This window comes from Takifugu flavidus, chromosome 16, assembly GCF_003711565.1.
Source record: "Takifugu flavidus isolate HTHZ2018 chromosome 16, ASM371156v2, whole genome shotgun sequence".
Classification (NCBI taxonomy): Eukaryota; Metazoa; Chordata; class Actinopteri; order Tetraodontiformes; family Tetraodontidae; genus Takifugu; species Takifugu flavidus.
Window position 1 is genome coordinate 1336800 of NC_079535.1, and position 17228 is coordinate 1354027.

Here is a 17228-nt window from a genome sequence, read left to right on the forward strand (position 1 = left end):
CAGCTAATACTAATTATTTTAAAAATCAAACACTGAACTGAATTTCCTCGGGAGTTTAAATAGTCTGCAATTCAGCAGCAGTCTGACATCCAACATACAGCATTTAAGCTCAGTCTGTACATCTCCACACAATTTGTACAGCTGCGCTCTGCCACTTTAGGTCTTATCGGCAGCAGCAATGTGGTTTCCCCAATGAGTTGAAAGGCACCCTCACTGAAAGCAGGCTCTCAAATATAAGGGCACAGCAGTTTCATAATTTGTCAAGACTGTTGTCCAGACAGCGCACATTGGCTAGCAAGAGACTCAGCTGTGATGGTTTGTTAGCATGATGCTTTAGTCTAGCACAGGGGAGTTCTCTCTCTTGCCTTGCCTTTACATTTGTCTCAACAGTGTACTGTTCTCACTGAAGGATGGTGCTAAATAACACCCTGGATCCCTGTACTGGCTCAGTGTAGAGTAAATAGTTTAGATCCAGGGACAAGAGACCAGATCCTGTATATCAGCAGGGCCACAAATAATAACTATAATGTAAGTATAAAGTCTGATTGAAGTAACTATAAAAAATGGGCTACACGATTAAGTGCAAACGTGCAACATTATAATTCAGATCAGAACAATATTCAGTTAAATTGCATAACTGTCAGTTCCATAGATGTATAGAACAGCACTAGTCCCCCAAAAATATAACATCTGATAAGCAGCATGATCTTCTTCGGTATTTGGCATCTAGTCAGCATGAATATAGCATCACCACTGCATGAGCGCAGCCTGACGTGTGAACCATGTCTCCTTGGGTGATGGATGCCTGAGGGGGAAGCACTTATGCCACAAGGTGAAACTGTCCATTAATCAGCCCTCCTTTCTCTGTAGCTGCAGATTTTCCATTACCAGCATTCTCCGCGATACCTGATTGTTTTTTAATTGGCCTTGTCACCAGAGAAAGCTCATGTCCAGATTTAAGGCAAACAAGTAGGTGTGTGATCTTCTAAAAACTAAAAATGAAAAATAATATAGAAATATAATTGTATATAGTTTGTGCTTTTTTAAAATTTTACTAATTTTGAAACTCATTTCATGACTTCTCTTAATTTTTCCTTACATTATATTATATACACATACGTATGAATACACTATTATGTTTGTTAAAACAGCTATTGATAAGGTGCTGGGACGCACATATTCATAAACCTACACTCACTTTGTATCATAACCCTAACCCTAAGAACAACAGAGATAAATCCCTTTTTATAGATTAAGACTCTTGATGCAATCAGTCTTGTAGATGTCCTCCAGCATGGGTGCCGATTGGGATTGGGATTTAGCATGTAGGGAAAGAAACGACGGCTTTCCTGTTGAATCTCAGCAGCATCTGTTGTGGATGCAGATCATGAGGCACAGCTTCTGGAATGTCACCTTGATAACCTCTTAAGTCAGGTCCTGGGTTCAAGTCACACACTGCCTGGTCTGCAGATGAGGACGCATGTAACCATGTGCCAGAATGAGTCCTTGATATGTGCCACAATGTGGCCCTCAAATCACTTCATCACCATCATGCTTGTAATACTCCATCTCAAGCTCCTTCCCTGGTACTCCATCAGGTTCCCGTGGCCTTGTTGAGTTGCTGAGTTCATCTCCCCTTGTTTGCCCTCAGCACCAACACATTAGGTGGGGCTTCTTAGTGCATCAGCATGTAACAAGAAGTGCTTTTTCTATTCATCTGGAAGGTGGTGGTGGTGGTGATGATGGGTGGGTGGGGGGTAGAGCTAGTACTAGAACTCTTGCTTTTACTGATAAATTGGATTTACTGCCACATTCATCAGGTTTCCCTGATGCCTTTCCTCAGTTTTGATTGGACCTTGCTGCGCATCTACATCATCTACTGAGCAGAAAGCAGCATCTCGGGTCATTAGCAGCCATATCATAGCAGAGGTCATCAGTGGTTAGTGGCTGGGCTGTATAGTGAGTTCACTGGCTACTTCTTCCCGAAGTATTATATCATAACAGAACTCTAGAACCAGGGATAACTCTTACACAGGCATTCTAAGCCACCCTAGATCATTCACAACAGATTCATAGATTTATCTTTTTTTTTTCATTAGAAAACCATGGGAACAAATCTTGTAATACATTTAATTCAAATTGTGAATATGCTGTGTTTAAAATAACATACTTTGCATATACAATAGTGAGAGTTAAAGTAATGTTATTCTTGACATTGGCTTGTCCATTTCTGAAAAGGTGCAGGTTTCAGAGACTGAGGTTTATTATTATTAATCATTATTAATGTACACCTATAGACATCCTGATTGTATATGATCCAACTTGGATGTGTGAGACAGTATGTTATGAAATTTTTCCTTAATACTGCAAAAATAATGAAAAGGTATATTAACCTTCTGTTTTGATGCAGCTACATACATATATGGTTTATAAAACGCTAGTGCCTATTTCCTGTTTGGTCCTGGTTTCAAATTATACTGTAGAAATCATAATGATAAAAAAGACCTGAATAAACAAGAGTATTTCATTCAAATGACAGGAGCGTGCTTGTGCTTTTCTTTTGACCTCACTGTTCATCTTCAACGTAACCATTAACATGCAATTTTCTCTTGCCCAGCACAGATTCCATTGTCATGTTATAAAGGGCTTGGTCCTTCTAATGTTGGAGTGAGTGAAAAAAAGAGAGAATTAGAAAGAAAATATGGGAGGGGGTTCCCACATTACTGTACTTGGTAAGTCCTGGGTAGCGGGCTATCCCTCTATAATTTAATCACATTTGGATGGCTCCCTGTCTGTGTTTCACTCAAGAAACACAGATCAGGCATCATGGTGGCACAGGCATACACAGCATCCTGGAACAAGACTGTTCTGATCAGCAAGATTATTAACATATTACTATATTCTAGGTTTCAATGCCTAAGAATATAACTTACTCTTATGTCATATAACCTTGTTTTATAACATGACAAATGTTTATGTCAGATATAGGCAACTGAAGGACATCAAGCTCCATCTTTATATTCGATTTCATAATTATTCATGATATTATCTAACATGTTTATCATAGTTATATTAGCATTTTTATCAGGTATATTTCACAAGGCAGTTTTAAGTTATCCAGGCTCCACGCTCAAAGGAAGAGGTTTCTGTTATATTTTATTCAAGCTGCATAATATATTCATCTCTGAATCATTGCACACTATATAAGATCTGTCTTTAAAAGGGACAATATGAGAAATACAAATGTAGTCAAAGCATTATAGACAGCAGATTGCAGGCCCAACTTGTAACCCAGATAATTTATTTTGACCTATTTTTTTTCTGAGAGAAAGAAGAGATATATGATCCATTGTCAGCAATTTATTTCAATATTACAAATAATTTATACACATTTACTTCTCTGATAATTGACAAATCAAGGATGGGAACAATATCACCACCTACACCCACCACCTGTCAATACTCTCTTATTTCAGGAGTTGATAGAATTTATGTGATGTATGTATAACTGACAACATCCAAATTTGATATTATGATACAAAGAAAAGCCACAAGGTGATTTAAAGTTATGAAGATCCTGTTCCTGTTATCACCTCAGCAACCCTGACAGTATCCTGTGATGCCACCATTTGTCTGGAACATTTTTTTATTTGCAAAAAACCCCCCAAAACACAACTTTGGGATAGGGACTGTACACACAACCAATTGTCTCAATAGGACACAACATATTGCACCACATCTTCTTTCTGCTTCTGCATGCAGTATATTCCACCCACCGAACATACATCTGCATTGTCTTTGCCTACTAGCAAATGAGAAAATACGGTGGGTTGGAGGAAATCTAAACTGAACCAGTGCAAAGCGCAAGTATGTCTCAGTCCTCACACATGTACAATCTAATAAAGGAGCTCAAGTGTTCAAGTCTGAAATCTGACCTTGCTTCCAACTTCTGATTCTCCCCTTTCCATCACTCTGAATCTATTGCAACCACTGTGTCTGCTAAATGTGTAAATATATGTTGCTGACACCAATAACAATAACACAAATATGTCAGTAAGCTAAATGCACTTGCAACATTATCAAGATATGTTGACATTACCAAGACACAAACAAGGGTTATGTAAATATTGTAATTTCACTACCTTACATGAACACTGCTCTTTAAAAAAAAGAGATTTAGAAAGTACTGACTTCACAAAACTACATAAAAAACAAAGACAATAAACAAACACAAAAAAATTCCAAACCTACCAGCTGTAGGGATGTCCTGAAACTTTTCTTCCACTAATATATATCCGAACGTTTTCCAGCCCTTTTCTATTATAATTTCTTCCTGTTCACTTCACTACTCTCACTGCAAAGTTCCACTCTCATCTTGCATGCAAATCATTTCCCTGACTTGAGAGAGAGAGAGACCAGTGGGAATGAAAGGATGACAGAGCGATGGTAGAGTGGAGATAATAGGTTGGAAGACAGGCGACCAATGGGCCCGGATCCTAATGTAAAATCAGGACAAACCAATGTGACGTGGGCTGGTCAGACAGACAGACAGACAGAGAGACAGACAGGCAGACAGACAGGCAGACAGGCAGACAGACAGACAGGCAGAGAGAAAGAGAGAGAGAGAAGGCAAGACGAGATGGCGTAACACACAAGAAAGAAGCCGTGGGAGAGAGACAGCACCCAGAATGAGCTCATAAACATACAGAGAGACAGACAGGGAGAAAGAACAAGAGATGGAGAGAAAGAGATGTCACAATGGAAAGACTACAAATCAGAGAGAAAGACACAGATGCAGAGGGAAAAGGCAAGGAAGGAAGGATCTGACTTACCCGGCTACCGCTAGTGGCATCCTTCGCGCAGTGGCTCGCAGACACCACACATACACACCCAAGCAATACAGACACACGCTGTGCTGCCGCTGAGACTAACCAAAAGCAAAAACAACAAAGAAGATGATTGCCAAAGCTGACTGGAATACCCAACAGCAACTGTGCCTGCGTGTATGTAAGTGTCTGTTAGAATGAGAGGCTGGAAGTGTGTATGAGTATGTGTTTGTGTGGGGAAGGGCAGGGAAAATTCTCCCTCTGCTTATTCACATCTATAAGCTGAACTGGTTACCTCCCCCCTCTCTCTCTCTCTCTCCCTCCCTCTCTCTACCTCGATTTCTCTCCCTGTATTCTCTATATCTCTCCATGCAAGCTCTGCATGTATGTCCTCAAAGTCTCTCTGTCTCATCCCAATAATGTACCCTCCCTTTCTCTTTTCGTTCTTATACATTTATTCAGGTCTGCAGACTGTCTGCTCCCACACTCTGCTCTTCCCCTGGGTGAAGAGAGAGGAGGAAAGAGAAAGGGAGAGGAGAAACAGAAGAGGGATGGGGGTGGTCAGTAAACCACTCGGAACATGTGCAGTATGTTTGTTTCAAATGCATTTTGCAAAATTTCTGGCTCAAATACAACACAAATAATCAGTAGTTGATATTTTAGAATGCATTGTTAACGTGATTATTCAGAGAAGCTCAACTCATGAATTCAATTCTTACTAAATTCATTATTATTGACGAATGAACATAATAATTTTAATGTGAACTTTAATTAATTTAAATCAAAAATGACTTGTTTCTTCTAACAGTCTAAAATGTTCAGTGTTCTTTGCAGTTTATGTATATATATTTATTGTTCTCTTGTATATTTTGTGAATTTTGCAGTTTCAAAACCCAATCGATCATTAGTTTCCTATTGATTATTTTTAATATTTAATATAAAAAAGTAGCCAATTTTTAAAACGGCTTCAACATATAAAGACGTACATTAATGACTAGTTACATGGCAACAGTTTACTGACTCTAAGCTCTTTGAAATAATGTCACCACCAGAAGAGAAAGGCATTCTACATGCCCTGGTAGGTTGCCTTCCAGCATGATTTAGTAATGATAACGCCAATCAAGTACAATTAATTAACCAAACAATCTCCATCGAACAACTAAGGCAGAGCATGATAACAAAAGTGATGTTTGTGGGGATGGTGACATATATGGAATGGAATATTGTATATAGATAGCTAAACGGACGGACGGACGGACGGACGGACAGACAGACAGACAGATATGGGGTCTTTTTCCAGCACTGCATTCTTCTGGTCACAGCCCCAAGTGCACTCCTCACATCCTCTTCAGTTTCTTGTATTTCTTCTTCCGGTTATTGGTGTTAAAGTCTTCCACATCTATCACTACAGCCTTCTTGTCTACTTTTTCCTCTGCCTCAATGTCTGGCTGGTTCATCATCACCTGTTAGTCAGCCAGTGTCCCATAGGATCTCAGCATGGTCATTCTTCACAACCTTTGGAGGTGTGTCCCACTTTGATCTTAGAATTTCCAGTCCAAACTTGGCACAGATGTATTTTTTACACTATGCAAGCTCCTTGGTTCTGACAGTCCATGTATGCTTTACCTTCTACAAACTTACACCCTGCTGTTATGTGCTAGATTGTTTTAGGGGCTTCTTTGTGCACATCCTGCATTCTCAACTTCTATTGCTCTTGCACAAGAATGAGTACAAGAACGATAGAAGTCACGATCTATCACATCCTGCACCTTGGTTCTAACCTGGTGCTATCTTTCAGTTGAGGCCTTTTTAGCCATTGGTAGGATAGCCACTTCCTCAACATGGCAATGGCACGTGCTTTGTAGGGGCTTGTCTTCCCATGTCGGTTCCAACTGTTCTTCTTCATCTGGTTTCTGCTACCAGAGGTAATCATTTAGCACCTAGTCTCCAAGGGTAACCTTTCTGTACTGACATATCTTATCCACCTGGCTAGTTGCTCTGGTGGTCACCTTGGCTTCCCTCTTTCGGCTTGGTGTACAACTTCAGGGTGCTTGACTTGAGGTGGAAATGTGTATTGCCTTAGTCTATGGAGATATTTGGCTGGGGCCGACATCCTAGTAGCCTCCTCAAGGGTCCCATTTGCCTGAACAATCGCAGGGTACTTGTAGCTGTCCTAGATATCTGCATTGTTTTCATCTGGTAAGCTGACTCCCTATGCTCCCTATTGCAGCCACTGTTGCCCAAACATGTTGAGACAGAATGATATTCTGACTTCATTGGTGTGGATCCTGCAGTGTGGGTCAGCCATATTTCCAGTCAGTACTCTGCAACGCCCACACTGGCATACGACCCCCAAAACAAAACGAACATCTCTCAAAAATGCCATGACCATGAGGGATAGTGTGCATGTTATAAGCATAATAAGTAATGTGTGCATTACATACAAAACTAATCTGCCTTTTGACAGTTATTTATTATGTAACAACAGGAACAACAGGTTAATATGATCTTTCTTTCTCCAGAAAGGACACATATTGCCACCTATTGTTAAGAAGAAGGACATTTTGCTTTTGGTTATTACATTTTCTCCACTGCATGTAAACGGGGAGAAGAACCAAATTCCAGTGAGATGTCAAAGTCAAATTTTGAGCATAGCTTGATTCATCTGCGACTGTAAATGTACAGTGCAAGTCGGTGTCTTGCTCATACTTGGCATGCAGCTTAATGTCATCCATGTATAGGAGGTGGCAGCTGGTTGCCCCACTTTGTAGTCAATATCAGCAGTGGGGCAGAGCATCACCTTGATTTACACTATACACACCATACACTATTTTAACTTGATTTTTGTACAATGAGCCTAAAATTGGGCTCTAGGTTTGTCGTACACAGCCATATGGAATTTTGTATGAAGGCTCTTCCTTCAGTCCTGTTGATCTTGGACAGCTCCAAGCACTCAAAGATCCACAAATGTGGAATTGAGTTGTATGAATTCATATATAGTTATGTAGTACTTGTGTCCCTATTGATTTCTTTATGTGCCCCATTCAGGTATTGAGACAGGTAGCCACATACCTAGGCAGCTACAGGGCAGCAGCATCAGCCAGTATGTGTACATTATCCCAGCTGTTCATTCATGAGCCTCTTTCCTGGACATCTGTTTCGGTGATGGTGACTGGTTCTTGCTTTAGAGGCTTCCAGCCATTTACCATCGGCGATATGCTACCAATGATGCTGTACTTTACTATATCAGTCTGCTTCCTTTGGTGATTGTGCCAGTGGCAATTGTCAATAGAGTTCCACTCACATCTTGTAGTAGATTTTCAGAAGTTAATCTGAAAAGGTTACCCCTTTCACAATCCAAAAAAATAGTGAACGTCCCTGCGTCCCGCAACACGTTTTTTTTTTTGGCACTGTGAAAGGGTCAGGCATTTTGGCCCCGGAAATGACCTAGATGCTAGGTCCGTAGCCAAATAAATCATAGCTTTTATGGCAGGATCATCTCTTATAACGTTGCTGAAGTGCAGATTAGCCATCGCCTCCATCAACACACTGTTATCCTCAAACCAATCTAGAAAGCACTCTACTTATGCTCTTGTAAAAACCATCAGTTGAGTTAGCCATACTTAAGACAGGAGTTTGTTGTTGCTCAGACACAGAGTGATATCATGCATAACGATACAGCTGTGATATACATTCATTACACCACACCTAAGAACCAATCCAACTATCCATGTTACTGGATATTACTCACCAGGGACTCGAAATAAACCATGATGATGTCTTAAGACTGTAGGAGAAAATGGAAAGGACAAGAAAGCATGCAAATGCACTGTGATGAGCAAAAACTTGGAGACCATTCCAGTTGCCTTTTGGGAAAGAGGCATTGTGTATATTGGTCAAGCTGCTGGCTGATTGCAGTAGCATTAACATGGTTTGTAAAAATGTTGATGACGCTTTAAAATTATGAATTGGAAATGTTTTATTATTAGTTGGAGATATTTGTACATACCGTATTTTCACGACCATAAGGCGCACTGTATTAAAAGGCGCAGTCTCAGTTATGGGTGCTATTTCTGTATTTAAAACATACATAAGGCGCACCGTATTATTAGGCGCATGCTGAAAACATACAGTAAAAAATGACAACGGAAGTAAAACAGTGAGTTTCGACACATTTATTGAACAAAATATTCATTCTTCCACCACAAAACCATCAAAGTTTTCTGTATCTGAATTAAACAGCTGCACTATTTCAATGTCCAACATCCCGAATTCCTCTTCTTAATCATCTGAATCGGACTCACCGACCGGTTCCGGTTCGTTTACCGTAGTGCGCCCACCAAAGGCGCACAGCAGATTTTGGAACTCAGTCCACACACAAGGCGCTCCATATTATATGGCGCACTGTCAATTTTTGAGAAAATCTCAGTGTTTTAGGTGCGCCTTATAGTCGGTATTATAAATACGGTATTTCTCTATATGTGCAGATACTTATCCAGCATGCAGGATCCTAAGGGAGGCATGTGATTGGTCCCAATTTTAGTCACAATAAAGAAATATTAGCACTTCCATTTTTGAGCATTCTTAACTTAAGCATCTTTCCTAGTTTCCTGTTGAGAACTGATTTGCCCCAATATAGCTTTTATGTCTAATTGGATTATTCCATATTGCTGAAATATAGGTTACTGGGATTTACAGTAATATAATTCAAAAATACATTTTAAATATGCATGAAAAAGGCATAGGAAATTTGCTTGCAAGTAAGTGGGCTTGCAAAATATTTGCAAAGTCCAAACAGAACTTATTTTGTAAGGAAACGCAGAAGGAAGTTTGTGATGGAATACAAAGAATGTGTGAAAGAAAGGTTGGAAGCCTGGTGCCACAGGATGGATGAAGGCAGCAGGAGGTTGCATGTGTTGATGCTGCAGAGAGAAAATAAAGAATGAAAACAGAGCAGGAAAACCAGTGTGTTTTGGGACTATAGTGTAAGACTATAGTGAGTATAGTGTGGGAGAAGGTGAAGTCTTGTTGTTTAGTGGGACTAAGGGAGATGAGCAGGTGGAGTGAGCAGAAGAAGAGAAATAAAAGTGGCGGGAGAAAAAAGAAGCATATGGGGGGGTTGCATTGCAGGTGCTCAGGGAGTCAGAGGGAGGAGAAATAAAAAGCTTCAATATACTTTTACAGCAGAGAGAGCGATTGAAAGACAGAAATCTTGGGGGTAGGGGTTTTGAGAGAAATACAGCTTTAAAATGAGATAACAAATGTGTCATGCATGAACAGAGCATGCACAAATCCTCAGGGAACCGCTTTACCTGCGCACACACACAAAACATTAGGAATGAGCTAAAGAATGTTGTATTAGTTGTATTAATAACATTCACAATCTAGGACTAATAGTATCCAATATTGGAGAAAATGCAAGATTTGTATTCTAACATAAGGACATGTGAAAAATCCTGGAGAAAAGTCCTGGAGATTGTGTCCAATGCAATGGAGTTTCTTAGCTTTCTACTGTAGATTAATGCATTTTAAACAGATGAATGAACTTTTTTTTCTCCTTTTCATCAGTCAAACATATCTAAAATAATTTGCCTTTGAATTTGAATTTGTTTTATTACTCCCACAGTAGTAAATTCTGAGCAGTCGCTCAGTCCCTAGCGGACCAGGCTGAGAGGCAGAGGGTTTTCAATTCAACCCCCAGTGCAGACAAAACATGGAAGGTGTTCTTGTAGTAGAAGAGTTGCCAGAACACTGTCAGACCACTGCTGAGGTAGCCTTGGGAAAGGAACCAAATGCTGACATAGGGCCCTGCAATGAGCTGGCAACTCATCCAGGGGGGACCCTGTCTTCGGCCATATGTAGTAGGGATATTCTCCAGCACCTTCCCCCATCCCCAAAAGGGATAGAACGGTTACATTAATGAAATTCCCCTTGATGACAGTGATATATATACCGTATTTTCACAACCATAAGCCGCACTGTATTAAAAGGCGAAGTCTCAGTTATGGGTGCTATTTCTGTATTTAAAACATACACAAACATACACATTGCACCGTATTATTAGGCGCATGCTAAAACATACAGTAAAAAATGAAAACGGAAGTAAAACAATGAGTTTCGACACATTTATTGAACAAAATATTCATTCTTCTGCCACAAAACCATCAAAGTTTTCATTTTCTGTATTTGAATTAAACAGCTGCACTATTTCAATGTCCAACATCCCGAATTCCTCTTCTTAATCATCTGAATCAGACTCACCGACCGGTTCCGGTTCAGCGTTGATTTTGTGAAAGCTCTTACAATACATGAAGATGGTATCATAGCCCATGCGTCTACAATCCATATGGTGGCATAACTTGCCCGCCGCTGCCTCATAGTCTTTGTGAAGGAGTGTTCGCCTTCCGTCATCCAGCGCTCTCTCTGTTTCCGTGGCAGCCGAGAACCACAGTGAATGACGACTTCTCGTGCCCCATTGTGCATATCGCCACCGTGCCGGTCCCTTTTTCTCCACTTTGTGGGTCAAAGGGATGTTAAAAGTCAGAGGGATCTCATCCATGTTGGTGATGTGGCTGGGCGCGGTTATCTTGTCATGGCAGTAGGTGCAGAAGATGGCCACCCTCTCCTGGTAATCCGCGGGCAGCCGCTGCACAACAGTTGTCCTTGCGCGTATGGAGAGATGCCGCCTGCTCATGTATTGATCCATGTGCCTGCTGATCTTAGCCACTATTATGCCTGATGGGAGCTTCCATGTGGTGCTGAGGCAGGTTATGGGCCGGTAGTTGGACGGTATTGCGCCCTTCTGGGAGTCCTTCATTATGAGGACTGTCCGGCCTTGGGTTAGCCACTCTGGGTGCTCCCCTGATGTTAGCAGCTGGTTCATCTGTGCTGTCAGGCGTTCATGGAGTGCAGTCAGCTTCTTAAGCCAGTAAGCATGGATCTTATCAGGCCCTGGTGCTGTCCAGCTCTTCATTTTGCTCTTCACTCTTGTTTTGATGTCTGCTAAGGTGATGACTACTGGGTCTTGTTCTGGGAGTTGACTGTGCTCAGCTTGTAGATCTTGCAGCCATTGGGCAGTAGTGTTGTGCGTTGCCTCTGTCTCCCAGATACTCTTCCAGTATTGTTCCGTCTCAGCCCTGGGGGGCTCACAGCCCTGACTACCTGACTAAAGAGGTACACAAGAGAAGTAGAGAAAAGGAGAATAAACAGGGTGTTCTCCACCAACCCGGCAAAGGTCTACTCTCAATGGCAGGGCAACAAGATGACAACAGACCCCCCCAGCATGATAATGGCTAAGATCAGCAGGCACATGGATCAGTACATGAGCAGAGCACAGAAAGGCATAGGGAACAACACCAGAGGTGCCAAGCACCAGCTATTGGTCGACAGGGCAATCGCCCAGGACTGTAGGACGCAGCACACCAACCTGTGCACTGCCTGGATTGATTACAAGAAAGCCTGTGACTCAATGCCACACACATGGATACTGGAGTGCCTAAAGCTGTATAATATCAACAGGACACTAAGAGAGTTCATCCATAACTCCATGAAGCTGTGGAACACGAATCTGGAGACTAACTCAAAGCCAATTGCGCGGGTGAGCATCAGATGTGGCATATATCAAGAGATGCCCTGTCCCCCCTGCTGTTCTGCATAGGCCTAAACCCTCTTAGCCAGATCATCACCAAGAGTTACTATGGGTACCAGTTCCGAAGTGGAACAACCGTCAGCCACCTCCTCTACATAGATGACATCAAGCTGTATGCCAAGAACGAGCGTGACATCGACTCTCTGATTCACCTCACTAGGATATACAGCAAGGACATCAGGATGTCATTCGGGCTAGATAAATGTGGGCTGATGGTATCTAGAAGAGGAAAGGTGATCACAACTGATGGGGTTGAACTACCTGAAGGGAACATCACAGATGTGGAGGACAGTTAAAAATACCTGGGGATGCCGCAGGCAAATGGTAACCATGAGGAGGCAGCTAGGTACATCAAGAAGATGGCCCCCACTGACCAACTGCTGAGTGAATGCCTCAGGCAACAAAAGCCCACCAAGGAGGAGGAACCTGAGGGGCTATCATGGAAGGACAAGCCCCTGCATGGAATGCCCCACTGACTGAAAGACAGCACAGAGGCACTACTCATGGCTGCACAAGAACAGGCCCTGAGCACCAGAGCAATAGAGGCCAGGGTCTACCATACCAGACAAGACCCCAGGTGCAGACTGTGTGGAGATGCCCCTGAGACAGTCCAGCACATCACAGCAGGGTATGCATGCATGCTAGCATGCTAGCAGGCAAGGCATACATTGAGCGGCATAACCAGGTGGTGGGCATAGTGTACAGGAACATCTGCACTGAGTATGGACTGGAGGTCCCAGGATCCAGGTGGGAGACACCCCCAAAGTGCTAGAGAACAAGCTGGCCAAGATCCTGTGGGACTTCCAGATCCATACTGACAAGATGGTGGTGGCCAAGCAGTCTGACATAGTGGTGGTGGATAAACACCAGAAGACAGTGGTGGTGAAAGCTATAGTAATCCCAAGTGATAGCAAAATCAGAAAGAAGAAACTCAAGAAGCTGGAGAAATACCAAAGACTGAAAGAGGAGATGGAGAGAATGTGGGATATAAAGGCAACAGTGGTCCCAGTCGTGATTGGGACACGGAGAGCGCAGTCCTAGGAACAGCTAAGATCCTGCGCAGAACCCTCAGACTCCCAGGCCTCTGGTAAAGGACCCAAGTCTGAATGAAGGAGGCACCGCCCAGGAGGGCGGGGAAGAGATTTTTTTATATATATATTTATGTGCATGTGTGTTTCATGAGGGGAAAAGGGAAAAAAAGAAAGAAGAGGACTACGGTTATGCTATTCAAGAATTCCAGGTGTGATATCAATAATTGTGGGTCAGGCAGAACAAAGCAATATACTTATGCACAGCAAAATGCCGTTTTCATGATTAAATACAACAGCTTAAGAGCATTCAAACATTCACACAAGACCAAAACAATGGCAGGAGTATAAATAATAGGACATATCTGAACATGATAGTCCTTGTAAAATGCAGGCACATCCGCTGATCCAAACACACTGAAACACATATACTCCTCACCCCCCCACATAGAGGCAAGACCACACATAATTTCATCCCTTCATTGACTGATTCACCGGCTGGCTGTCTCTCACTTTCTGTCTCTCTCTCTGTAGTCCCTAAATCCATGGCATATGACCTTCTCTGGGATAGATAAAGAATGTGCTTATCAGTCATGCAAATGAGGCTGGATTCATTTTCCACAACAGATGGCCCCATAGATAATGATGATGGGGGAGAGAAAATTAAATGTCTCTTGCACTGTGACCATGGCAACCGCTCCTCTGCAGCATAATATCAATAATAGGTGTTCCACATAATAAGGATGTCAGTCCTATGAATGAAAGCCTTCCAAACTGAGGGTGGGGGGCTCCATCAAAAACTTTGAGTGGGTCTGTGAGGACACTTTGGGAGGTCTGATAAAACTGTAAAAGAACATTATTAAGTGTGTGTGTGTGTGTGAAACATTTTACATTTTGTTCTACGTTCTGCATTTCATCCATCTGCCTTGGCTTACAACTAGCCATCGCTTGCTAGCAGTAACAGAGACGAGGAGGATGCTTTGGTGCTGCTACCACCACTACCTTCAGCTGTGAGCCTGGCCCTGAACCTGGTGGTGCATTGCCTTTCAATTAGACAAGTGATCGATTCAGCGAGTGGAACGGAAATTTGTGTTCGACAATCAAAAGCTTGAACGGAGCTTTGTGCCTGGGCAGAAGCCAAATGTTTGCAATGGTGATTTCATTTTTGGCATACTTTTTGGGTTATTGCTATTATTCTATTATTCTGAGATGCATTTTTGAGACTCAACTTCCTATATATTATAGATTAACTAAAGATGAGGGCCAGTGTAAAAATGCAGACAAGGCTGAGCAAAGACAGTGCATTCATGGATTCCAGTACTCTAGAGGTGCAGAATAATTATCTAATTTGGCCAGGATAAATATGTCATAGTTTAATACATGAAATAGGCACTTAGCCTTTATAAAACCAATCTTCAATTGGTTTTGGTCTGTTTACTAACTCCAATAGTGTCTCTTTGTTCAGTAGCCTCATGGTATTTTTATTCCTCTTGTGTCTCTGGCAGCCAGATGCTCTGAATATGACTGCTCATTCAGTAAAGATGTCTAGGATCACTCATGACTGAACAGCTGTAAGATTCTCTTGCCAATTTTTTACTAGCACATTTTTGTGCTAGGTGTGTATTTGCTTTCAAACGTTCCTCTGTTGAAATTCATCTAACTGACTTTTTTTTTTTTTTGTAAACCTGTGTGGATTATTTGTCCACACTGTGATACATCACCCCCAACAGTGTGAAATTTCAGCCAATGTACTAGAGAGTTCAATTGGGGGTGCAAGGGTTCCTTAAATGCCACTGGTCTTGGGATTTTGTCATAAAAAGGACAGGTCCAGGTCCAATGAATGAAGCATGAAATGCAAGAATGAATGGTGAAGTGTGGGTTGGCAAACATGACTCAAATACCATTCTACACCCATCAGTCCAAGCAGTCTAAAACCAATGTTACATGTTACAGTGCGATACTTGCACTCATACTGTGAGATAAGCTGAAAACTAGCTATATTCAACTGTAAATTAGATCATATCTTTGCATGATAAATATATAGTAGATCAGTATTGGCACCCTTCCAGTATTTTTTTAAATTTTAACTGTTTAATGAATACAATAACCTCCGTGCTAGCATTATAGATATGATACTGTGCCCGTCACAAAATGCAATGAAAGTAACATTTGGAAAGCTCTACAAAATGCTGTACTCCATCATTAGTGCACTCTACAGGAGGGACATACAGGGACATTAGTGCTCTATATAGGGACTTCCTCTCTTCCATGTTTCTCATTCTTGTCATGTTATTTGTATCTCTCTGAAGCATTTTTATAACTATGGTGACCAAGTGAGGCTTTCCATCTGCAAATAAACTTACAAAAAGATACAAGTGTGTTTCATATCATTTTGTTACTGGTGTAGTCAAAAATAATGTGAAATATTTTGCAAAAGTCTAGACTATTTGTAGAGATCTGTTTTGAAAAATGACCAGCAGAGGGTGTGATGTGATGGCTTCATCCTTATCATTATCTTATAACACCCCTCTCTGTCTCTTGCTTTCTCTTAAGAACATTTTTTAAATGACTTTAGTCAAACAGCACAGACTCACCAGCAGAACCAGCCATCCCTGTCAGTGAAATCATATGATGTTTATTGGAAGAGATGTTATGGCCTCTGTCAGAGTGTATATAACTCACTGTGTGTGTGTGTGTGTGTGTGTGTGTGTGTGTGTGTGTGCGTGTGTGTGTGTGAATGCTGGGATGTAGCAGACTGACTGATGAGGTCAGAGCATGTTCACAGGCGGCAGGTCACCTCATTTAGTGTGACACAAGCAAGACACACTCACAGAGATGCAAGAGACATGTAAAAGGGGAACATGCTACACACATCGAACTGTCAAACATTAAAACATTCACGCACAATAAAACCATTAGTCATTGTTTGACTATATCACTAAGAAGCTCTTAGTTTCCAGGAAATAGAAATTCAAATTCCTGTTTTATTTACACTTCCCTACAGTTCAATGTTTATTTATTTTCGATAAAAACCTGGGCCGAAATGACATTTTTTATACTGCACAACATACAATTCACTTCTTTTCAGTCAGTTACATCATGCATATTAATATTTGTGAAAAATATTGTTTTAATCAACTAACTAGCCCTTTCTAACTAAACCTTTCTCAACCACAGTTTAATCATGCAAACCAATTTCCTCTCAAAAATATTTTTTCATGTGTTATTGAGACACCTGTCATCAATCAAATCGAATCAATCTTTATTTATATAGCGTCTTATAGAATCAAAATTGTTTCAAGGCGCTTTCCAGAACCCCAGGGCCTAACCCCAGACAAGCAACAGTGGCAAGGAAAAACTCCCGTTTAACAGGAAGAAACCTTGAGCAGGACCAGGCTCATGTAGGGAGACCCTCCTGCTGATGGGGGGGCTGGGTAGAGAGAGAGGAGAGGAGAGGAGAGGAGAGGAGAGGAGAGGAGAGGAGAGGAGAGGAGAGGAGAGGAGAGGAGAGGAGAGGCATAGAGCACAGAGCACAGAGCACAGAGCACAGAAACACACACAAAAATACACTATACAGCGGGTCAGCGGGGCCGGATGTCGTCCTGCAGCTCCAAAGGCGGCGATACCTATAAATGAATAGAGAAAAGGGGGGGGGGGGGGGGGGGGGAGCAGAAAAACTACACAAGAATCAGCATAACTAGTCTGCTTGATGAGGAGGAGGAAAGG

At 41.7% G+C, this 17228-nt stretch overlaps 1 protein-coding gene and 1 long non-coding RNA gene across 4 annotated transcripts in view; one reads left to right on the forward strand and one right to left on the reverse strand.

The window, feature by feature from the left end:
• The window catches only part of myt1lb (myelin transcription factor 1-like, b), a 114624-nt gene extending 109311 nt beyond the window's left edge, over positions 1-5313 (reverse strand). Inside the window, 1 exon segment of the mRNA XM_057058135.1 lies at positions 4833-5313. Coding sequence (XP_056914115.1) covers positions 4833-4852 — 20 coding nt within the window. The 5' untranslated portion in view covers positions 4853-5313.
• Positions 4748-17228, forward strand: part of LOC130539667 (uncharacterized) — a 173294-nt gene continuing 160813 nt past the window's right edge. For all 3 annotated transcript variants that reach the window (XR_008954191.1, XR_008954193.1, XR_008954192.1), the window contains exons 1-2: positions 4748-5007; positions 5289-5413. This is a non-coding gene — a long non-coding RNA (uncharacterized LOC130539667). The remainder of the gene's footprint in view (positions 5008-5288; positions 5414-17228) is intronic.